This window comes from Carex rostrata, chromosome 17 (genome assembly GCF_964058835.1).
Source record: "Carex rostrata chromosome 17, lpCarRost1.2, whole genome shotgun sequence".
Lineage (NCBI taxonomy): Eukaryota > Viridiplantae > Streptophyta > Magnoliopsida > Poales > Cyperaceae > Carex > Carex rostrata.
The window spans coordinates 8,076,579-8,102,889 of record NC_135934.1 but is presented as its reverse complement, the minus strand read 5'-3'; the positions used below and the strand labels follow the sequence as shown (position 1 = coordinate 8,102,889).

General features: G+C 31.8%; 1 protein-coding gene across 1 annotated transcript; it reads right to left on the bottom strand.

Annotated features, from left to right (window-relative positions):
* Positions 1-1,547: 1,547 nt before the first annotated feature.
* On the bottom strand, positions 1,548-7,858 carry PPC4 (phosphoenolpyruvate carboxylase 4). Its single transcript, XM_078319172.1, has 19 exons — positions 7,600-7,858; positions 7,351-7,514; positions 7,107-7,221; positions 6,925-7,002; positions 6,743-6,811; positions 6,582-6,660; positions 6,425-6,501; positions 6,230-6,325; positions 5,572-5,713; positions 5,314-5,439; positions 5,162-5,217; positions 4,754-5,002; positions 4,533-4,661; positions 4,205-4,453; positions 3,773-3,874; positions 3,578-3,666; positions 3,090-3,216; positions 2,629-2,835; positions 1,548-2,420 (listed from the first exon to the last, which is right to left on the bottom strand). The coding sequence occupies exons 1-19, from the start codon at positions 7,753-7,755 to the stop codon at positions 1,596-1,598; spliced, it is 3,135 nt and encodes a 1,044-aa protein (XP_078175298.1). The 5' UTR covers positions 7,756-7,858; the 3' UTR covers positions 1,548-1,595.
* Between the last annotated feature and the right edge of the window lie 18,453 nt (positions 7,859-26,311).

Below are 26,311 nucleotides of genomic sequence, written 5' to 3'. Positions count from 1 at the left end.
AATCTATCTCACATCCCGAAATTTTTATTAATAGGAAAAATAATAATTAAATATCGAGATTGAACAAAGCTTTTGAATTTTTTTCAGAAATAAGAAAAACGGGATGGCGCATCACGGACATTGGCCGTTCTGGGGCATCACGGGCATAGTTAGTGCCTAATTAACCTCCCCTAAACTCAATAACTGATATAACTGATGAACCGGGAAAAAACCAAAAAAAAAACCAGTCCGTTATGGCTTAAAACGGACATTGTCCGTGATGGGGCAATACGACCATGGGATAAATCAGCGAAAAAATAAAAAAACAAAACCTGTGTACGTGATGCGCAGTAACGAGCGGAGAAAAAAAAAAAAAAAAAGCCCGTGATGGGCCATTACGGACAAGGAAAAAATTAGTGCTTTGTTTTTTTTTATCTTTGCCATTATAAATAATGATCATATGATGAGCCGTGTGCGTCACAATTACTTATTTTCATCATCATCATTGACCTTCATATATATTTTTTTTGGTTGTGCTTTGTTCTTTGCAAATTATTCTACCTAGTGCAATACTTGACAATAATAACAAATTAGTGCTTAAGTGTAACATAACATTTATTTTCCTATATCACAAGGAGATCAATATTGAACTCATTTTAGTAACACGGGCTCTTAAATTTGGCAGGGCAACATATTCCAAAATGGCTCTTTGAAAATGAACTTTTTTTTTCCTTGTCCGTAATGGCCCATCACGGGCTTCTTCTTTTTTTTTTTTCTCCGCCCGTTACTGCGCATCACGTACACAGGTTTTGTTTTTTATTTTTTCGCTGATTTATCCCATGGCCGTATTGCCCCATCACGGACAATGTCCGTTTTAAGCCATAACGGACTGGTTTTTTTTTTGGTTTTTTCCCGGTTCATCAGTTATATCAGTTATTGAGTTTAGGGGAGGTTAATTAGGCACTAACTATGCCCGTGATGCGCCATCCCGTTTTCCCTATTTCTGAAAAAAATTCAAAAGCTTTGTTCAATCTCGATATTTAATTAATATTTTTCCTATTAATAAAAATTTCGGATCTCACATCCACTGAAGTTCATAAAAGTTAAGAATGCACATTTATTTCTCCATTCTTCAGACGGTCTTGTGCATTAAACTTGACTCTGATAAACAATATGTTATGATAATTATAAAACGATTTAGAACTTGAATTTTGTAGTATTAATGGGTATTTATGGCTGGCGAAGTAAAATTATATTTAGGTCCAAATTGATCAATTGCAGTTACAATTAATAAACATTTCATTTTGATAACATTTGGCGACGACTGTTATCAAATTTACCATCAATTATGATCATATCTTAACATTACAGAATATAACACGTACAACAAAAATTGTGTTACATTACGGTTTACATTAAGAAACAAATTTCTCAAAGAGTTTCTAAACCATGAATATATTATCATGTCTTAACATAATAGAACTACGGGCTTAGCGTACCGGCGCAAGCCCCATCTCTCAGAGACAGTTCAATTGTCGCAAAAGGCTTCTAAAATATATTGGAATTGGAATGTACCGGGACCCTTAAATAAAAAAACAAAAAACATAAATGGAAACTCAGCCGGTATTTCTCATACCGGCCGCGATGCCATTAATGGTAACAAGCAACGCATCCCTGAGCTTGGTGTTCTCCTGATCCTGCCGCAACCGCTTCAAAATCTCAACCTGAAGCATGTTCATCGGGTTCAGATACGGCAACCGACTCTCAATCAATCTCCTAAGACTCCTGTTGTTCGCCGACAGCTTCTCGTGCCCGCTCACAACCAGCACGTAGTTCCCGGTACGCACCAACTCATCCCTCAATGCCACCCCCACCTTTCGCCTTTCGCTTGGCACCAGCACCTCGTCGTAGTGCTTTGCTATCTGCACGTCCGCCTTGGCCAGAACCATCTCAATCAAATCCATTGTCGATTGGAAGAACGGCCACTCCTGGTACATGGTGCAGAGGTCATCCTTGTACCCTTGCTCGCACGCGTGCCTCAGGCCGGTACCAACACCCAGCCAAGCTGGAAGTACGAACCGGGTCTGGGTCCATGCAAAGACCCACGGGATGGCGCGTAAATTTCCGATGCCAGGTGTCTGTTTGCGCTTCGCAGGGCGGCTTCCGATGTTTAGAAAGGGCAGCTCTGATTGGGGAGTTGCTTCTTGAAAGTACGAGATGAAATCAGGGTCTTGGTACACTGTCTCACGGTAATGCGTACAGCTGGCAGTTGATATCTCATCCATAACATCACGCCACCTTTTGTCTCGAGGGGGCAGTGGGGGCCGCAAGGTTGCGAGAAGGACGGCTGTGGTGTAAATCTCAAGCTGTCTAACGGCCATCTGAGGAAGCCCAAATTTGGCCTGCACCATCTCTCCCTGCTCAGTCGACCTCAGTGTACCCTTCAATTTCAAATCGTTACATAATTAAACAGTCCATAATACTAATATTAGTACGTACTAATATAAGGAGTGAGGCTATGGTGCTATGCATAGCACACAATGGCCCATAGTACGGACCAATCTGCACTATGCATAGTATCATAGCCTCATTCCTAGTGTTAGTCCATAATTAAAGTGAACATAACAGGAACATGATGTGTAAACGCACCATAACGGAGCCGGGAGGCTGGGACTGAATGGCGAGATGGGTGGGCCCGCCTCCACGACCAATGCTGCCTCCGCGACCATGGAAAAGAGTTAGTTTTATACCAAATTCCTTACATACAGCAACAATCTCCTCTTGTGCCTTGTATAGTTCCCATGCTGCAGTAAATCGACCGGCATCCTTGCCTGAATCGGAATATCCTACCATCACCTAGAAAGAGAGAGGTGTTGTTAGACATTGATGTTTAGACGTTAATGTTGTGTTTTTAGATGACGATGTATTTTTATGTGCATGAATGATATTCTGGATGCAATTTTATGTTTATTAAATGAAAATTATATTTGACAGCCACTGTCAAGGTTTCAAAAATAGAAGAGGGAGAGGTCTTGAACAATAGTATAGCATATATGATTTTCATATTTAAATGCGAAAGGGAAATTAGTAAGAGAGAATTTGTACTTTACCTCTTGAGTACCGTTATGGTTTTTTATTATATGATCTCTGTACCAGTCAATGGATAACAGTTGTCTTATCACTGAACCAGCATCTTTCAAATCTTTCACAGTTTCAAACAAAGGAACAACTCTCAACCTGTTTAAAAATTTAAAATGAAAGAAAATATTATAAATTATAAATCTAAAACAACAGAAATTTACTAAATGCTGGTTGCAGTGTAATCATAGGATAATTTTAGTAGTATAAATAACCAATGTACCAGTCTGAACAACATATGATGTACTGAACCAATCTCTAAAGGCTGTTTTGGGAAATAAAGTAAAATAAAATAAAAGGAATTTACTGGTATGTGTACCAGTAGATAAATAATAGGAATTAATCTAATGCCCAGGGACTAGATTGTAAAAACTTTTTTATATCTTATACAATGCCAGATGGCAACTTGCCACCTGACCTTCAAAAAGAAAAGAAAAGGAATTTAATTTATTAGTCTTACGGTCCACCGGGGCAAGGCTTTCCAAGCTCTTCGGATACGGCAAGTCTAGTGTCTTTCTGTAGAAGTTCTACCAGTAGCACATGACTCGCCTTACATGTACCAGCATATATAAAACCAATTATATATTAATAACAATATGAAAAAAATTATTATATCAAGTAAAAGGTGAAGAAATTTTCGATTATGATAAAATACATTAGAGGCCATAGAAATAATGTAGGATCCAAGCTTGTCACTCCCTAGCTCAGCTGCTACCCGAAATGTGTCGAGAACTTCTCTTGCTTCCGCACTCGCCTCCTAGTATCAGGCAAAATACAATCAAATATAATGTCAGGATAAAAGAGAAACATAATCAATCAAGGTAATTATTGAATTTCAAGAAAATAAGAAAAATGCTTCATTGTTTTTGTTATATTCTTACGGTCTCAATTCTTCTTTATTTATAGACTACTACTCCTTGTTACCGTTATTGTGTTGCCTAAATTACAAAGATACGAATAACTAACGGCTAATTAAAGAGACCCGATTATTAATCTTGCTAATATAGCTGACGGTTATTTTACAAAAATATTATATATTCTCAACAGTAATCAATCGATTATAATAAAAAGAAGGAAAATAGCAAACTTCAAATTTATAGGGGACGATGGGTCGTTTGTTCTCGAGTTCCTTGACCAAAAAATCGAGGCGTTTTGGTTCGTCCCACTCGGCATATGACCCTGCCTCGATTGCCTTTGTTATTTCATCCATTGCTTCTGTGTGTCTACTCGCTTCTTGACGAATATCAAGCTTCATCAAAACCATACCAAATGTCGAAACCCTCCGAATTAAATCTGCCAGACGGCCATCAGCTAGTGCCACCGAACCACTTGATTCCTTCATCCAAAAATTTACAACTGTCCATCAGAATTTTCATAAAATCTCATTGAAAAAAATGTTAAAAAGAAAAGCTCACCAAAGATTCATGGCATAAGAGTAATGGCTGGAGTAGTTGATCAGCATTTTCATAAATCTCGTCAGGCTGGTCAAACTTTGCTGACAAGCCTTCAAGAAGCAATTCCAGTCTTCTACGAGTCTTCACCAGCTATTATATATTTATTTGCCCAAAATATAACAAAAATGAGAAAATATCCAAATATTATACATCAAAATAAATTATGAAAACTATAATGGTACCTTCTCCTTGATATGGCCTAGAACAACTCTATACGGTGCAGTGCCGGGCCGGAGGCGGCTGGGTTCTAGAAGCTTCCGGAAGCTTGACTTGGGTGCATTAAGTTCAGCAAGCATCTTACCTTGCTGACCTGGCATCCCAGCCAACAAAAGATTTGAGCCGGATCGGGCAAGTCTCGGACTTGCTAGCAGAGTACCTGACCCGTTTTCTTCAAAATTGTTGACAATTACTTGTTGATTCTTTTGTGAATCCTGAAATAATACAGAGAGTATACTTGATCATGATCAAATAACATCCATAATTTAATGTTTGGCAAAAACACATTACTGGATTAGTTTGATTTTATCTTTAGGAAAGGAATAAACAAAAAGAAAAAGTTTCAAACAATTTAATTATCCTTTTTCTCATACCAAGCGATCGAGGCGAGGCGGAGCTTTCCTTACTCTATACTGCCCCTCATTGCACTCTGTATCCAAATCACAATAGATTTAATAAACCTGAAAAGAAAAGCATGATCTCCTTGTCATAGAATGGAAAGATAATATAAAACCAGGAAATGTACCAGTACAAGAAGGCAGATCAGCATCCGCTGGGAGCCGTATGGGCAACGCCTTGTTGCTTTGATGCTTGCGGTGGAGTTTATCTGTGCTTTCATCCTGTTTCTCATCATTCTCGTTCGATTGAGCCTCTACACAATATAATTAATACATATTATATTAAAAGCAAAGTTTGATGGACAAAAATGTATATAAGAAAAATTACAGTTGAGAGGTTGACTACCGAACTAAAAGTAAAAGAGTAAAGAGAAAAAAAATCACACCTTTGGTTAAAATTTCGTTAGCTAGGGTTGCCAACTCATCGTTGCATCGGTTCATGGAAAGTTCAAAACTGAGGTTGTCTATTTCTCTTACGTACATATCAACTGCCATCCATTGAGAAAGCAGAGATACATCTTTTGTAACCTGTTATACACGGTCAACAAAGAATGCCAAATTTTTGAAGATTTTGATATATTCTGATCGAAAAAAGTTAGTAATTAGAGTGAGACTATGGTACTGTACATGCATAGCGCATATTGGTCATACTATGAATTAATATCTTCATTTTTAATTTCAATAAATCAATCTGAATTGTTCAAGAGGATATCCATATGAAATTATACTTGTAGACTAAATTTTACATTTTTTAGAACCTTCTACTATTTTTAGATGGTAGAAAATCACTTTATCTAAAGATTTTAGACCATTTAAAAGTAGTGATTTTCTACCTATCTAAAAAAATAGTTAAAAAATTCTAAAAAATGTAAAATTTAGTCTGCAAGTATATTTTGTGTGTTAATCATGTTGAACTGTTCAGATTGACAATTTGAACTTTGAAAACAAAATTATTGATCTGAAGTAAGGTCAATCTGTGCTATGCATAGTATCATAGCCTCACTCTTGTAATTGAGCTTGTAAAATTGAAGTGCTTGAACTAACTTTTGCTGTGACATAAGGGTTTCCATCGCGATCTCCTCCCATCCATGAACCAAATTTGATAGGTGTACATTTCAGTGGCAGTGGCTTCCCTGTGTGCTGACAATTACAAAAAACCAAGATAATATGACAATCCATGTCATATATTTATGAAAATGTCTTTGAAAACATTAGACAGTCACAGTACACAGAAGAAACCTTCTTTAGAGCACTGCTGACGCGGCGCAAGTAGTGTGGCACAGCTCTCCAAAGAGATTGCTCCACTATATGGAGTCCTATACAATCAACAAAATTAATCAAGATAAATTGATAAGTAACTTCAATTTAGGGGGAAAAAAATGTAAGAAATAATGACCAGCTCTAGCTTCATCAACGGGAGTTGGTTTGTGGCGCCTTAACTCGTCGGTTTCCCATAATGCAGCTATCTCTCTCACCTATGCATAAAGAATATAATTCAAGTATTAATTTCACCATACATCTGAGAAAGATATAGAAAGAAGATAAAGATTTATTTACCATATCGTCAATTAGCATATCCTTATCCTCTCCGGTGAGATCTTTACGCTCGTTGAATTCCAAAAGGTGCTACTCAACAAAATCAAATGATAACCATATCTTAGTAAAAAAAAATGGTTTGGCCATGTTGTAAACTACAAAATCAGAAAAAGAAATGTAAAATCTATATTCTTTTTATCTACCGCAAGTCTGATGTGCTTGTATTGAAGGGAACGTCTATTAATCTGAGTAGGATGTGCCGTGAGAACTATTTCCACTACCTGTCATTATAATTTACACACACAGTCAAGCACAAACCAATCAATATCCTTGGTTGCAAGTTTGAAGGATATTTTAAAAAAAAAAAAAAATTTTACAAGCATACCTGTTTGCAAACAGTTTCGTAGAGCTGGTCTGGTGGGATCCCACCCTGTACTAGCTTATCAAAAGTGTCGTCGCATGATTTTGATAACCTTTCTACAAATCGTGCCTGAGAAACCCTGAATTATAAAAGATGTATCAGCCCGTTATCTACTATGTAACATGATTAGAATCTCAACTAGAATCAACTAAAACATAAATTACCAAAATAAAAGGCAAAAGAAATTTAGAAGAAAAAAAAAGGTCACCTATGATGGGTCTCGGCAATGCCCATGAGATTGAGGTAATGGCTGAAGGCACGAGCAAGAGTGAAAGCCTCGTCGAGGGTCATTTTGGAGAATTCACTCGTCAACTGTTTTTCTAGTTGCTCCGCCACATCCTCCATTCCGGCTGCTCTCATGTTCATTGCACTCTGAACATACATATCAAGTGATCATGCACACACACATATTTGCATACAAATCAATACAAATTTTTTGTTCATCTTTTCATATTACCTGAGCAAGGATGCGCTTGCGGTCGAGTGTTTGGATGAAATCGGGACCCACCTCATGGTGCAAGATGTCATTCAAGAGGCTACCCAGCAAGCGACAATCATCCTCAAATGACTGAAAAGATATCTCCTCCGCTATATCGTCCGTTATATCCAACATTTTCTTGGCTATATCGTTCTTCTTTTTTTAATTCTCTTTGGAGTTGTTTGTGTTATTTATTACAAAGACAGAGAGAGGAGAACCTGGAGAAGAGAAGAGAAATTAAAGAGAGAATGATACTACAAAAGAATAAATCGTGGCGACCTAAAATAAGTTAATGAAACAAAGGCCACAAAAATAAAGCATTATGGAAAAATGAAAAAAAAAATACTAAGAAAAGCAAAATCGCTTCTGCCTAATTAAAGAACAGTTTTCGTTCCTGGTTGGCTGTTTTTCTTTTCTTTTTTTCATAATCAGATTGTTGAATGTACAACTTAATTTGTTACTGATTACTTTGGTTTTCATCAAGTGAAGTGAGATGATTAGTTTTGCAATGCCAAGTGAATCTGTTCTAGAATTGAAAAAAAAAAAAAAACAGGCTGATCTTTTAATTTTGGGCCATGTAAGAGAAAGACCATATTCTATTGTAGTGTCCTTGTAGATAATTTGGGGTTCATTCTGAGCCCAAATCATTTTCCTTCTTTGGGTTGCAAAAAACATTCAAATTTGTCATTTCTCAAGCGCAGATAAGAAAGAATGGAGGAAAAGAAATAGCAAATGGGGAAAAATCTTGCTTTTTTTATTTTTTTTCTTTATTTGGTTTTTTCATAAAATTTTCTTGTATGTCTTGCTTTATGTGAAATACATTTTTAACTTTATATACTTTAGCTTTGATCAAGTACATTTTTTTCTTCAAAATAGCATTTTGTCCGGAAACAAGTGTCCGATAAGCATTGGACCAAATTCAATTCGATGCTTGATCAAACTGTTTTGATCTGCTATAAAACTTGTACAGAACGATTTATTTTAAAATCTTTTTCATGAATCTAAACAGAAGCGTGAATCTTGACGCATATCATTCTGTTCTGATAACTGTCGAAACAACCCTTTTACATACCTTCTTCAATTTTTCCCTTTATGTTTGCATTACATATTATGATATGAATAATTATTTCAATCCCCACACTCCAGTACCCGCATTGTACCCCCATCTCTTAAACATATTTTAACTTCCCATAAACTAACTTAACTAACTAGTTTAATTAAATTTATTCACAACACTGTGATCTTTCAAGTTTAATTAACTTCATGGATATAAATACTTGAAAGATAATAAATTAAGATATTAATACTTGCATGTCTAACTTGATATAACTATATAGAGGGACTACTCAAACTACATGGGAGAAGAATCATACACGTTTTTAGATGTGGGTTTTTTTTTTTTAATATCTTCCACATTTCTCACGTTCTATGAGGAATTTTGCGAATCTAAAACCATGAACGTATTCTACGCAATTTTATCTTTCAAATGAGATCCATAATGACGTACTTTCGGATTCATCGTCACACAAGTATTTATACCTCATTGTGCAAGTATTTATACCTCATCGTGCAAGTATTTTTATCTATACTTGTAAGTATTTTATCCCTAATCGTGAACCCCGCATCTCCGCATCACATTTCCCTAATAGTTGACCACACAGGTATAAATACTTCCGTGTATAGGTATAAATACTTGTAATACTTGATATTAATACTGTTAAATGTCAGCAGTGTCATATGTGAAAAATACTAGATATAAATACTTAAATGACGAGGTATAAATACTTGTGTAATGACGAGCTCAAAAGTATGTCATCATGGATCTCATTTGAAAGATAAAATTGCGTAGAAGACGTTTGTGGTTTTAGATTCGCAAAATTCCTTATAGATCATGAGAAATGTGGATGAGATTGAACAAATAAAATTAGGAGGATAATGGAGGGATGAGAGTGCAGGTACTCATATCACGTCCCTTATGATATTCACATTTGCACAACTCTAATTATTATTTTTTCTCATTTAACAGACATCTCTCTCCAATTTTATAATTTATGGGCAAAACACACTGAATTGTTGCCTGCTTCCGTGATAGCAAAAACCACATAGCATTTAACCGCCTTTCCTGCTCCACAGTTGTAGTTTTTCTCTAGACCCAGTCTAAACTGACAATCAACAGGGACCCACTCATTTCTATACATACGAATCTCATAATCACGGCTCTCAACGTTAGAATCAGAATATCGTGTGCATATAGTTTGTTCATAGTATAGAAACTAAGTTAAACATTACAAAAAAAAAATACTGTTTCTTTATCTTTTTAATAATTGATAGGCCTCCGCTAAGAATCACGTTATATTCTCAAACAAAACAGTATACCGCATGTACACCATGTATCAAAAAAAAAATATTATCTACTGCTTTAGAGCATCTACATCACTAAAACTCAACATGATTTCTAAATAACTATTAACTACTTTTTAGAAATTATGGTCTCTAAAGTTTCTAACTCTCACATCTCTGAAACTCATTTTAGAATTTCTATTAAGCCACGTCAGCAATAAATTAAAATGAAAAAACAATTTGAGCCAATCATTTGACCAACATAGAGTTTATAAACAGTTTCTTAATAAGAAATTTTCCTGCATAGTTTCTAAATAAGAAACTCTCCCACATCCCTAAAACTGAATTAAAAACTACCACGTCAGATTAGAAACTCTAATAGTTTCATAGATGTAGATGCTCTAGGCTTCTCCTTTTTGAGCCGCGTCTATTTTCCGCCCTCCAAATTCCTTCGACTGGCCACGCAAAAATTAAAAATTGGTTTGATTGAATTATAAAAACAGTATAATTTTGCTTTATAGGCAAGAGGAGGAAGTTCGGTCGATTGTTCTGATTCAGCCCCAATTTAATCAGTTTTTATACATAATTCGTCTAGCCGAGTCATCTTAAAAAAAATCAATTCGTCTCCGATTGATTTTGCTCCGACTTGTTCATAACTTAGAATCAGCTGATTTTTCAAGACATGTTCATAACTTGTGATAAATAAATAGATAGATTTCATGTAAACATTAAAGATATAAACCAATGGCATATGTCTAGTTTGGCTGAGTTAACTTAGAATCAGCTGATTTTTTTTAAGTCGTGTTCATAATTTGTGATAAATTTGAATTGAGAATAAATCATTCTTAAGAATAAGTTATTCGGTATTTGATTGTGTTAGAATAATAAGAATAGAGAATCAAATTTACTTATCTTATTAGAACAAATTATTCTCACATAAAGATATAAACCAATAAAATATATATATTTTTTTAAAGTAAGTTTTTTTCACTGATTTCATTAAAAATCATATTATCTTACTGTGTCAGTTCCAAAAAACTGAAACCAGAACAGTTCCAATGAAATATGTGTAGTTTAGACTATTTATAAACTTTGGGAGAGACGTTGAATAGGAACAAGAGAGCCCCCTAAAAGAGAGAATTCACATCCTCTCCAATACCTGATAAGGGAATCTTTTACAATTACTAGATCTGAACCGTACTTTTTAACTTGGCACGAATCTCAAAGCCCAAAAATGGGGCCCCCTCCAGTGACCCGAATCCCAAGCCGGTTGAGATTTAATCTCAAACCGTAAAGTAAGTGATCCTCTGCAATAATTGTGCAATACCTGAGAGGATACGGGTTCTAAAAGAGAGGGCCTCAGGCCTCTCAAAGTCTCAAATCTCAATGCAGCATAGCATACAACATTACAAATTTATAATATAATAATATAATATATTATATGTATGAGGTGCTGCTGCTCAAGTTGCAGCCGCTGCTTTAATTTGCACCTGTCTGACATAAAACTCAGCCTCGGCCTCAGACTGCTCCCTCCTACCCGCTAACTCCTATATTGATTTCATTTCATGAACACCCCACCCCCTCTAATATAAAATGTAGATAATAAAGATGAGGTTTCAAAATCCTTCGTTACGTTTCTATTTTTAGAATTGCAATGATTACAATGACTTCAAATTTAAATTGAAATATTAAAATAATACGATTAGATATGATCTATATGTTTTTTTATATGCACACATAAAATATCATGATATTTTGATATTTTTAATTAGTATCAAGAACTTGTGAAAGGGTACTAATGTCGAAAAATTATGGACGTTAATTTGATAACTTATTAATTAATATAAAGTCAAAATCCAAAAATAATAATTTTATATAAGCATAAAGAAAAAATATTATAGATCACATTTAACGATTTATTTTAACATATAAATGTTAAAAAATTTGTTAATAGAAAATTAGGTGGTGTCAGTTGGAGACTCGATAAAGATAATTAATAAAAAATAAAAACATTTGCACTCTCATAAATTAAATTTGTAAACTTGGTTTAAAACATTTAGGTGGATCTTGTACTACATGATCAAGTACCAATAAAAATAGTTTTTTGAATTGCTTGATATTTTGATGGGTTGTCAATGAATATTAAGAAAATACATAATCTAAATAAAAAAAATAAAAAAATTTACAATTTTAATAGAACTATTGAATTAGTACGACTAAGAAAATATTATCAGTGACGATTCTTGTAAATAACTGTCACAGTTGTCAGACAATCATCTCTATCTCAGAAACTTTGTAGATTTCTAATATAACGTGGCGATTTCTATTTCAGTTTCAACTATTCGGTAAAATCTATTATTAAGAAACTGTTTCTAATAACCATGCTGGTTAAACGATTTGCTAAAATTATTTCTAATCGCCATATGGTTTATTTAGAAGCTCTAAAATTAATTTCAAAGATGTAAAGATTTAGAAATTTTACAAGCTTTAATTTCTAAACAGTGGTTGATTGTTATGTAAAAAATTATTTTAATTGTTGAAATGAAGATGCTATAATTAATTTAACCCGTTCAAAATGTAATTATACCAACCTGTTGTAGCCTAGCAAACTGTAAAGCGAGTCAAAAGTTGTAAACTAAAATAACCATTATATGTATATATGTTTTGTTCGAACATTAAATTACCTTTACAACTCTATCGTGTGTGTGTGTGTGTATATATATATATATATATATGTTATGCTTCTTCTTTTTTTCTAATTGAGCATTACCGAACTAATTACAAATTTACAATGCATATTTGATTAGTTTTTATCATGTTAACATGTGCGCTTATTTTATAGGGCTGATTAAATTTAGGAGGTGACAATTAATACATCCATTATCTAATATGTCATGTTTGTCATGTGAAAAATTCAAAGTTTTAAATAGTGATTTTTGTGTTATTTAGGAAAGGTTACAAATGAACTATAACTAACTATTGTGTAATTATAATTAGTTATTTAGAACTCTGCTAAAAAAAAAATCGGTTGACGTACAACGGTATAGCTTTTAAGATAAAAAAAAGCTATAATACAGTTATTGTGTAGCTATAACTCGCTATTTAGAACTCTCAACAAATTATTCAAAAATTACAATTTTTCTCTAACACTCACAAAATTTGAATAAACTGTACATGCTATAAATATAAGAAAAGAACAAGGTAAAAAAAAAAACAGAGAGAAAAAAGAATAAAAGCTAATTATAAAGATGTCAGATCAAAAGAAGCTACATGTGCTTGGTACAACTACTCAGTACCCATGCACTATTAGTTCCCTCTTTCATTAGCATCAAACAGTGTTATACACACTATAACAGTTACACATATAAAAAAGTATATTTAATTGACAGTAAAAAATACTGAATGTTTTTCTGCTCCCCAGCAGAAAAGGGGGCATTTATTTATATATTTAATTAAGAGTGAGGTTATATATAATACGTATCAATACATAGTTTGCGGCCATTTTTATTAATAACCCAAAAAAAAAGTTTTTTACAAAAATAACTTCAAAATCTAAGTTTTTTCAAATATGACCAAACCGCCAGGGTTGCTGGCGGTCCACTTCTATAGCGGACCGCCAAAGACACGGGCGGTCCGCTATTTTTTTTTTTTTTTAGAGATCTGATTTTTTCTTAATATTTTCATTTGTGAAGTTTTAGTTTTTTTTTTTTTTTTTTAGGGTATTTGTCAAAAAATTAAGGACTTGGCATTTATTCAAAAAATTTCAAGTTCTGACAGCTTGTTGATCTTCTTCTCTTTTTTTGGTTTTTATAATATATGTATAATATATACATATATACATACATACATATAAACATATACATATACACATATACACATATACACAGATACACATACACACATACACATACACATATACACATACACATATACACATATACATATACACATATACACATTCACATATACACATATACATATATATACATATACATATATATAATTTTTTTTATAAACTCATTTTTTATAATATATGTGTATATGTATATATGTATATTTGGGCTATGGCTAAATTGCTGCTGGCAGCAGTTCTGCTCAGGTGTTGCCGGGGCTATTTTTAGCCGTGTGATGTCCAAACAATAAATCCAAACCGTTAGATGTTTAATCTATATTATAATCTACTTGGAGACCAAATTTTACATTTTTTGGAATTTTTTTACTATTTATTAAGCTGGTTTGAAAACTGCTGATTTCAATGCTGCAGAAAATTACTGAAATCAGCGGTTTTCAAACCAGCTTAATAAATAGTAAAAAAATTTCAAAAAATATAAAATTTGGTCTCCAAGTAGATTATAATATAGATTAAACATCTAACGGTTTAGATTTTTTTTTTGGATATCACACGGCTAAAAATAGCCCTGGCAGCACCTGGGCAGAACTGCTGCCAGCAGCAATTTAGACAAACCCTGTATATATGTATATATTATAAATATATATGTAATATATACATATATTATATATTATATATATAATATACATATATATACATGTAAAGTAAGGCTACGCTACTTCCTGAATTAAACGGGGCATTTTAATTCGCGCTCATATTTCTAGTTTCGAAGTCTAAATAGTCGATCCAAACTGTTAGATGTTTAATCTATATTAAAATGTGCTTGGAGACCAAATTTTACATTTTTAAAAAAAAAAATTTACTATTTATTAAGATGGTTTGAAAATCGTTGTTTTTTAATGCCTACCGTCGAACGAAAACTTAAACTGGATTTTTGAGGCACTAAACGATATTTTTTTGAAATTCTGATGCTTCCGATGCGACAATGCCCGGTGTGCCACCTAGGCAAAATTAGATCCGTCTCGTCTTCCCCTTTCCGAAAAGTGCTCATATGCGTAAATCCGACTTTCCTAGCCAAAGTTTTGGCTGTTTAAAGTTTTCGAAAATTAAACTTTGGAAATTCATAACTAACTGTAGAAAAATCCAAATAAGTTGAAATTTATATCAATTCTATATATTTTTGAATGATCTACATGTTGGTGTAATCACTTTTGCAGTTTAGTCCCTGTATCAATCCATACTTGCTGATTTACTAGCAAATGTCAAATTTGATGTTTTTAGTGCATTGCACTATACCGGTGGCCTTTGCCTAGTGCTTGACTGCTGAGTTTGGACTTGATACCATACTAGAGGTCAGTCTATGATACTTTGTGCATGGACAGAGATCTAATTTGAGGTTTGAACATATTTTAGTAGCTCTAAACTACTGTTTTAGTACCACAAATAGAGAAGAAGATCAACAAGCTGTCAGAGCTTGAAATTTTTTGAATCAAGGCCAAGTCCTTAATTAGTGTTATCTTTAGACTTGTGATATCCAACTGACAAATCAAATCAAAGTTATAAAGAGTTACGACATCACTTATAAATATATCAGATGTTTTATTTTTTGGCAAATACCCTAAACAAAAAAACTAAAACTTCACAAATGAAAATATTAAGAAAAAAATCAGATCTCTAAAAAAAAAAAAATTTATAATTTAAAAATAAAAAAATAGCGGACCGCTCATAACTCTAGTGGTCGGGTCCCTAGTGGACCGCCCGTGTCCCTGGCGGTCCGCTATAGAAGTAGACCGCCAGCAACCCTGGCGGTTTGGTCATATTTGAAAAAACTCATATTTTGGGGTTATTTTTTAAAAAAAACTTTTTTTTGGGTTATTAATAAAAATGGCCGCATAGTTTGGATTGGTCCATAATTTCTATACCAAAATGCACTTTAAGACTAAATTTTATTATTTTTTTTATAAATTATTTTACTATTTTTTAGAGATAGATAGAAAATAAGTACTTTTAAATGATCTAAAATCTTTAAATCAAGTGATTTTCTACTTATCTAAAAAAAGTAGTATTTTTTTTAAATGTAAAATTTAATATACAATTACATTTTTATATAATGATTAAGAACAGTTCAGATCTCTTATTTAAATTTTGTAAATTAATATATTGATTAAAAGTATGAACCAATATGCATGTGTTGTGCATAAGACATAGCTACACGACTTAGTAGAATGAGATCTGAGTCGTTAATTTTAATATGTTACAAATCTCAAAACGGACTTCTTATACCTAAATAGTAAATATATACCGAATTTCAATTGCTCGACAAAAAGTTTGCCAATACTTATTATAATCAATCCGGTACTGGGGAGGATGTATATATATGGATTCCTAACTCTTTAGATAGAAAATAACTATTAAAAATAGTCTAGAATATATGATTAGATCAAATGATTTTCTACCTATAAAAAATAGTAAAAAATCATAAAAATGTAAAATTTTAATATATAAGTACATTTTTATATAAAGACAACGTTTTACTGTTCAGTCAATTATTTAAACTTTAAAAATAAATATTAATCTATAGTATGGATCGGTGTTCTAAATAGCGCGCTATAGCGGCACAATAACAGTGCGCTATAGCGTTTTCGGACATTGAACGCTACGGTATGGGATAAAAGTGCGCTATTTCAGCTATGGCCGCTATAGTGGTCCACTATTTGCGTTACACGCTATGCGTTATACCGCGCGCTATACTACATAGACTTTTATATAAAGTCTCAAACTAAAAATTAATTTTAAAGATCAATTTTTTCAAGGTCCAGATTTATTTTTCTTTTAAATAGAAAAAAAATATATAGTTTATTCCATAATGCCTATGTTTTTTTAATAGAAAAAAATAGATAGTTTATGCCATGATGTTTAGATTATTTTGAATGGAAAAAGATAGATAGTTTATGATATTATTAGATATATTTTGAATAGCAATTTGGATTTTGTACTGGTTGAATATGAATATTATAATTTCTTAATTAATTATGTGTTATTTAGTGCTCTATGAGACTTTAGAATATGTTGATAATTAATTAGTAGAAATATAAAATATATTTTTTTAAATAAAAAACACTATGTATGAGCTACGCTATTCGTAGTAGTTTTTTTTTAGCCGCTATGATGCGATAATCGCTATTTAAAACCTACATAAATTAAAGTAAGGTAACCTACCTCTTTATTTAATCAATAGTTAATAGGAAGGAATTTAAGTCCGCGCCTCACCTCTCGCCATCCAAAATGAATGTAATGCAAGATAATTTAATGCAAAGGCAGCTACAGCCTACAAGTAGATACTACAAAACACAAACACAGCCTGAGCCTCCCTCCCTTCCCCACAAATCCAAATGTACGTACATCAGTAGATGAGCAGCCTAGTAGCAGTAGCTTAATTAGGTGTCCATGCCATGCCATGCCATGCCATGCATAATTGCATAATTGCATAATGGCATAATGCAACATTGCAGCTCCAAAGTCCAAACGAATATAAAGTTTTGTTATCAACAAAGATTAAAGCCTGGATGGATAGAGACTCCTCGGACCAACATATTATGGGTTCCCAACTTACATAACTTCAGATCTAGATGGAGAATAATGAGGCTATATATATTGCTCTCTTTTGTTGTTCTAGAAATGGACTTGTCCATTAAATCACACTTAGATAAAAAGCCTCATGTACACTTTCCAATTTTTTATTTATTTTTACTCACAGGACACATTTACGGATAAAATAGTTGTCGAATAATCAATATGTTCTTTACATTAATTTGATGAATTTGAAAACTTGTTATATTGAACGATTTGATAATTTAATTGTTTTACTAGTACTTAGTTGGTGACCAGGTGATTTTTAAATTGTACCGAATTTAATATGCAACATATGTAAACTAATGAAATATCATTTCAAATAACTATGATTGTTAATATATTTATTTCGTTTTTTTTTCTTTCTTGCAACACGTCAAGAAATATGCAATATATTTAACCCATAATATAAAGATTGGAAATTTTGTATACAAATTAATCATATTTTATAGATTATATAAAATAGTTGATACTTTAAGTAGCTATCACCGGTAACTAATTGACTTTACATTACATAGAGTTCTTCACAAAAATGAACAGCATAAAAAACATTTATTACGAATTTTCAAAGCCGTTGCGTCCTACGCTCAATTGTAAAATAATTTGTGTGGTTTGTAGAGGGACACCTCCATTAATTATCAGAGAATTAAAAATGGAGAATTCATGACTCAATTATATCTTTCGATCAGGATTAGGTTTTATCTTTTATCTTAAACCTAGTAGTAGGAACTATAGCTATCCGTGTTACAAAAAGGATGGTCCCAAAAGAATGGGTTTTAAATCCTATGGGCTATTAAACATTCTCTATTGCTTCTGTTAAAACACTCAAAAGGGCATCCTACTATCCTAGTGGTCCTCTCCTCTCTCTATTATACAAATAAATGCGTATTAAACATTTTTCTCTTTATTTTATATCAATGTTCTAAATAGCTATAGCGGTTTTGGACCTAGAAAGCTAAGCTACCGGATAAAACTGCGCTAATCGAGCTACAGCCGCTATAGCGTGTAGCGCGTAGCGGAAATAGCGGTCCGCTATGCTACATGGGCTTATGATTTTACAATTTTAATAGGCCTTATATGTCCAGATGGGCCTTTTTTTTTTACTTTATCAAGCTATATCAATACAATGGAACATGTGCGGGTTATATTGTTATATCAATTAAATTTTGTATCAGGCATTAATACATGGTAGTGGTATATTTTCAATATAAAATATATCGATAGTTTTTGAATTAGGGATATTTTGAATGACAATTTGAACTTTATATTGGTTCAATATGAATATTATAATTTCTTAATCGATTTGATGTTTTTTTCTTCTTGATGAGACATGTTAGAAATATAAAATATAATTTTTGAAATAAAACAATCGCTATTTATGATAGCTTTCGCTATAGCTGCGCTATTCGTTAAAGCTTTTTTTTTTGGTCTCCCTGCTATGTCGCTATAAATGCTATTTAGAACCTTATTTTATATATATTGAAATGCAGTTATTCTTCAAATATGTATGTTGTACTCCAAGATATTATAATAAGATGACGGATTTAATCTCAAAATTTTAATACTAAATTGGATAAGTTAGGTTCTATTTTTTTTCCCTAATTTTCACACAACAAATTTTTACTGATCTTATGTGTAATATTTATGTTTCATTCATTAAAGAAATTAAAAACTTACAACATTTGTGCCAAATTTTAGATGTTCTCAAAACTAAAAAAAAAACGATCAACAACTCATAAAAAATGGCATTCTGAATTCCAGATGCTCATTAAAACGATTTGATTCTATTATATTAGATCTGTCAACTGTCATCTTTGCTAAATGGATAGGTGGCAATGTGTGGCAACTACCTCATAATTGCAAAGAAGTGCCAAATTAGATTTGTCTTTCTCTGAACACCATCTTTGGATGAAGTTGCCTTTTTTTTTTTTTTCTTTTCTTATTATTATGTTTTCTGAATTCTGAGAAAGAAGGCTACAGCTACAGCTACAGGCTACAGGGAATGGCAGTGCAATTGTGGATCCGCTGTTGTCATCCGATCCATTTGTGCTAATGTACCTCCCTAATTTACCTTTGTACCATACAAACGACATAAATTATAAATAGCTAGAGTTTCAAAATACATAATTGAAAATTTTTACCAGCTTAATATTAACATTTTTTTTAACAGTTAGGTAAACAACTTTTAATCCTATTGAATGTGTTGTTTGATATATATATGGATACTAATCAAATCTAAAAAAAGTTTTGTATTCTTTAATGAAATAGTATCATTTGATGACTTCAAAAACTAGACAATGATTATATGAAAATTTTAATTAATTTGAAACCTAACATTATAGAATAAACTGCATGCATTATATATATTGCCTATAACTCTATTGGAGATTAATATTTGATACTAATCACATCTCAATAAAGTTGAGTATTCTCATGATGAGGTGGTACCACTTGATGGCTTGACAATAATTGAACTTAATGATCATATGAAATTAATAAACTCCATAAATAAATGCATAATGCACAACGAACTCATATAAAATATAATATTGTCTATAAGTGTATTACAGATTTATCATATATGATGTATATTTATTTCTTAAAGTTTATTTGTAAATATTATCCAAATTATCAAGTTACATAACTTAAATCTGGCCTCTTATTCGATATACATTAATATAGTTAATATTTTTTTATTGCTATCATTGAAAATTCAAACATGCAAAAAAAAAAGGTGCAACATTATTTCCGAGAATTTTCAAATCGCCATATCCAAAAGTCAATCTAACCCATATATCAAAGACTTGAGACTTGAGACATGAGAGTGTCTCTTGTTTCAATCGCAGTGACCCACTACACGTACTGACGTAGGTCATCTGCCGCAAGAGATCCTGTTTCTACACATTGGAAAGTCTCCAGATGAAATATGAGTTAAATTTGGTGCTTTTTGTTTGTTTATTTATTAATTTTTTACATTGCATGTTCTTGTATTTTGTTGGAGCAAAGTTTCTAGGCTTAGGTCGCAGGAGGAGCTTTGTAGATCCCCTATTTTACATTCAATTTCCTCTTTAATGTTTCAAGCTAACTGAGCAACAAAAAGGAGAAAAGGCAAGTTCCAAGTTATTATTCTACCTTTAACACTAAAAATAGTACCTAAATATTCTCAAAATCTTCAAATCAACAAATTAATAAAGAAAATAAATCCGCAAATTTTATTACTTTTCAGTCGGAAGAATATATTTGAATTCTACTGTCTTTTAATGACCATCTACTAATTTGCTTTTATAGAGTTGATATTTACAGACTTAATTATCTTTGAAAATTGTTTTTGCACCTCTTGAGCTATAAATGGTTGGTATAAGGACTTTTTGTCTGATTTTCAGAATTTGATCAGTAGAAAATCAAAATTTATTGCAAATGAGTTTCATTAAGATAAAGTTCAATTTTCAACAACTGATTCTTTTTATTCCAGTTTTAAGTTAATATCGATTTTGCATGTGGGTATAATGTACATTTTTAAAATTCAAATCACCTTAATGTCAATTTATCGCTAAATAATAACTAATTAGTTCTAACAAAAAAATACTTGTTGGATTTTGTCATATTTTTTAAAATGTAAGGCATTATTTTACTTCCGTTATGCAAAAATTTAAATTTTCCAACACCTCTTGTACTTTTGCATGATTCTGCTCAGATCAAATGCTGTTTCACTGATAACTAATTGGTTGTAGTTTGTACTAGACACCTGTCCTTCCTAGATTTTTGTTATATTGCACAACAAAAATCAAGCTGTGCAATTAATTTACTTTAAAATCAATGACAATTGATAACACCTGATCTCCTACAGCGAGATCATTTATAATCGCTAAATAATAAGTTACAGTGATAAATTTGTGATTAAGGAATACTTCAACGATGTATGAAATGTGTGATTAGGAAATGATATGGGTTTAATTGGGAAAGGAGTTTAAGTATTTTATGAAAAAAATTCCGTAAATAATTCATAATTCATAGCATTATGAGAAAAAAAATTCAGAAATATTTTTAATTCGTTTTTTTAATACGAACATTTCGCAAATTATTAGAAAATCTTGTTATATGGTGTACATCGCATCCTTTCAAAAATGCTTAAAATTTACTTAAATGCAGCCGTCACAGAAGATCCAGAAAAGAGCAAAGATACGGAACCAGAGAAGGAGAGAAAGAACAAAAAAATCCGACCATCTCGATGTATATAGTAGCAAAAAAGAGCGACTTTAAAAGTGAGCAGTGTGTTATGGTGTGTTATGGTGTGTTATGTGTATTGAATCGAACAAAGCGACACAAAAAGCCAGATTCTCATTTATGGATTCGTTGCGGCGGTACTTTGTGTGTGATGACTCTGACATGACAGTTAATTACCACAGCACTCATCATTCTGTCCTTTAAAGTCCGAACTCCGAAGTGCTAAGTCACCGTCAGTCTCTTGATTGATTACAAATTTATGATTTATGAATAATTTTTCTTTTTTGCGCTCTTTTTCATCGTATACTCGCTATCATTATTAGGACCACATCCTTCCTCTCTTTTTTCTTACTTCCAATGGAGACATCCTCTATTTCAGACCTATGTATATATCTGTGTGAACAAGATTTCTCCAGTTTGTGAGAAATGGTGAAGATTCAAATTGAATTGGAGTTGAGCCTAAGGCCCATTTCGAAATTGAGATCCGAACGGGGTTGGATAAACATGGTGTGTCTGGCTGTCTCAGCAGTTGGCTTATATAAAAGGTACACAATTCCTGATAGTGATATAGTGTGATACCAACAACACCTCTCTCTCATTTAATTCCTCCTACCAAGTATCAATACATACATACACCTTCCATCTAATCCATAAATATAATCAATAATTCCTACCATGCTCTTTAGGTTTGATTCAGTTTTAACCTATTTCTTATATATAAACATTCATAAATTATGCACACCTGATCTATACTAGTTAGTTGTTAAAAAAAAAAATTAGCTGACAAGCAAAAAATAAAGTACCACCAGCTGACAATAATGTTAAATAAAATGAAAAATAGCTAATTCGTTCCAAACAAAGTGCCTTATATTCAGAAACAATGTAGAGGATGGGTGTATGATGCAAGAATCTAAGATGGAAGGAGAGGTGATAAAGTGGCAAAAACAATGAAGGAGAGAGATTCATAATTATATGGAAGATTCTAAATTGGAAAAATGGGGTGAAAAATGATACATAGAAAATGATGGCCAACAAGATATTGTACCATGTCATTCTCATCTCATCTCCTCTCTGCCATATATGCATATGCATATGCATCTGGGTGCACTCACATGCATCGTGCATGGTCCCCAAATTTTAGTGCCTACCAATTTCTCTCTCTAAATCTCACCTTAACTAAATCCAAACGCAAACGGAAACGTTACAGTTAGGTGTTATGGTGCTACAAAACATGCATCCTAGTTTTCGTATTTCAAAAAGAAGAAGAAAATGAGTGAGCAAATTTTATATTTTAGTTTTATTCATTTTTTTTTTGTGTTTTGTATGAAATTGATAAAATTGTTTGATTGATATATTATTTTCAAAATTAAATGTTTAGGAGTTTCAGCAAGTAAAATTTTAGATTTTGGTCCTTCAGTTTCTTACAAATATGTTGTTTCTGTTTTTTTTGTCAAATTAATCAGACTGTTTGATTTGATAAAAAAATATTTACTAATTTTCAAATAATAATTAGTTACAAATTCAAATTTTCAAAATATTACACAGTCCAAAAAGAGTACTTTAATAATTTTAGAGTTTATATGTGTTCTACATCTTACATTTTCAAATTCTTATGCATACGTACAACTTCTTTAAATGACACATTGTCATTAAATGCCACTAAACATTTTTATAAATGTCGATACGAGTAGAACTAGGGTGTTCTTAAGCTCACCAAAGTGTTTGGTGAGCTTAACTCTAAAATTCATCAAATTAGTTTCAAATGATGAATCCGAACTGTTAGAACCCGCCTACCTTACGAGTGATGCGTCTACATGTGAAAATTTTAAACATTTGAATTAATTTAGTATAAAGTCAATTGGTCAAAATTAGAAGCTTAATAAATTAATTTTAGTTCATTCATTTTTTGAACATTTTTTGATAGCTTGACTTTATACTGAATTAATTCAAATGTTTAAAATTTTCACATGTAGACGCATCACTCATAAGGTAAGTGGATTTCAACGGTTCGGATTCGTCGTTTGAAACCGATTTGATGAGTTTTGGAGTTTAGCTCACCAAACACTTTGGTGACCTTAATTAAGAACACCCTAGTTCTACTCATGTCGATACACATTTTTTGGTTTTTAATTTTATTGAAATATATGAGCAGAAAAATAGTGTGTCAACTGATCTAAATAATACTGTTGTATTCAGGGGCAGAACTAGAAAATTTTGATAGGGTGGCTGAAAATTAAAATTCACAATTATAATGAGTGAAATTTGAACCAATACCTCTCAACCACAAAATATGACTTTAAATACTAGACTACAACCAAACATTTGTCATTTATTTAGGGTGGCTAGACTATATAAAAAAAATAAAAAAAATTAAATTTTTATACGTATAATTAAAATTTTGAAATTTTAAGATGACTTAGCTACATACCTTTAGCTAAGCCTTAGATCCACCCTTAATCGTATTGATACATCATGGTATATGTTGAACACGAACGTGACATGATTCATGACTCTAGTATTTTTCCATCCTGCAGTTAGGGGTCAGTTTGATTTTTTTTCCTACAAATTTAATAACCTACATATTTTTTTTTTCCTTTAGTTAAAGAACCTATTTCATTCTTTATCTTAAAAAAAAAAGTTACGAACTGATTTATTTTATCAAAAACATCCACGGAAAATACTTTTTATTAAGCGGCCCTTCGAACAACTTTTGAATTTAAAATAAGTTAATTTTCCTCCGAAGTTTCAACTTCTGACGGTTATGCTCAGTTAGCATTATTGAGAACTAGAAATATTAATCATTATACTTTCCTATTGAAGCTTTTTTGTTATTAGAAATATCATGAGATATTATTTTACTTTTTAGTTTCAATATAAATGTGAAACTGTAACGTTAATGTTATTGAAATACATATGAAAATGAAACACGGAATTCTTGATTTCAGAAATTGAAAATATGTCACACTAATTGTCTGCAATTTGATGGTAAAGGATATTTTGATAAATTTTTAATTTTAACTATTTAGGGAAAAAATTAAAAGATAATTGACAATTTAAAATTATTTCAAATAATGAAATTCGAGAAGTTGTAGATTAAAAAGGAAAGAGTGGGAGAAAGGAGAAGAAGCACAGTTAGGAATGAAGTTCTAAGACGGTTATCTAAAAGTCAAGAATTTAATTCTCCCTTACGACTTTACAGCCTCTGCAAAAGTTTTTAAAAAAAGAAAGAAAGTTAGAAACGGATCTAGAAAGTTATGAACTCCACTAGCATATTTGATAGAATAATTTTTTTTCAGGAGGGAGAATATTTTATGAGAGTATACAATTAATGTCCATCAAATTTAATCTATCTATTTGTCTGACCCAACTAATTTGGAGTTCGTATTATCTTCATAAATTTTGAGGTAAATTTGAATTTTCCGATCAGAATTTGAGCCAATTTGAATCAATTTAAAAATTCTTAGAGCTGCTTTAAGATTCATGTTAATTTATAACTCAATGGATTGAATTCAAAACTTAAAAATTAAATTATTTTAGGGGATCTGAATTCACCAATCAGAAAAAAAAAATCAAGTAAAAAATTAAAGTCGAACCTTGACCAACTTATGTACACCCGGAATACTGCATCTAATATTTATTTGGAGTTTTAATATTGGTTTACTTTAATTTGAGAAACATACTTCAAGATTATTAGATAATATATAATCAATGAATCCGTGTAAGAAAAATGATATAAAATATCTAATAGTAAGTATTTTCAAATCTATATATAGTATATACATCATCAACATGACAATATCTATGTCAAATATACAGTATAAGACCTTAGATTTGATGGGTGATTTATAAGTGAAAAAAAAAGAGCCACCAAAAATACAATGTACAAAAAGACAGCTCACTCTCTCAGTAAAAATCTAAATTGAAATTTGCATGATGCCATGATGCATCTATGTGCATCTCTAATCTCTAGAAATTGACACAAACAAGTCAATTCCTGTTCACGGTTTCACCTCACTTCTCACATCACATTTGTAGTCATTGCCATTATAACCCTTTCTTGGTCACTGTGTTTCCTCAACCCAATGCTCTCTCTATATATCTCTCTCTCTTTCTCTATTATCTACCATCTAATCCTCAACAATTATTAAATCAACCTCCATCATTTTTGCTTTTCCAACTCAATTATGCAAAGGGATATTTTCATTAATTAACAAGCAATATATATATATATATATTTTTCTAGCGTGGTAGTTTCTTTGTATCTTACAATTAGCATGGCCTATTTAACACTCTTGATTATCCTCATAGATATGAAATTTTAAAATTTAAGGAATTTTTTTTTTGTTAAATCCAATTATTTTTTCGATGGAAGTAATGATTTTTATAGAAATTAATGAAAATATTTGTCAACATGCTATGAAAAGAAAATCCTCCAAATAGAATATGAAAGATAATTCTTTCTGTTATGTTTTTTTTTTTTTGTATTTTTAGAAAAGCAAGGTACACTGCACATTAGAATTCATTACCAAACAAAATACTAACACAATAATGCATGTGAAAAATTGTTTTTTTTATAGAAATAATTTCTTAAACAAAAATATGACAAAAAATGGCTACCGAAGAAGATTCTGCAATCATAATTTGAAA

What these genes read in the sequence shown, in the direction of transcription:
- PPC4 (XM_078319172.1), bottom strand. Translation starts at nt 7,755, where the DNA reads ATGTTGGATATAACGGACGATATAGCGGAGGAGATATCTTTTCAGTCA. An exon ending in ACCCTTATGTCACAGCAAAA is followed by an intron (nt 5,714 to 6,229) that starts GTTAGTTCAAGC and finishes CGTGTATAACAG; the next exon opens with GTTACAAAAGATGTATCTCT. An exon ending in AGCCTCCCGGCTCCGTTATG is followed by an intron (nt 2,421 to 2,628) that starts GTGCGTTTACAC and finishes TTGAAATTGAAG; the next exon opens with GGTACACTGAGGTCGACTGA.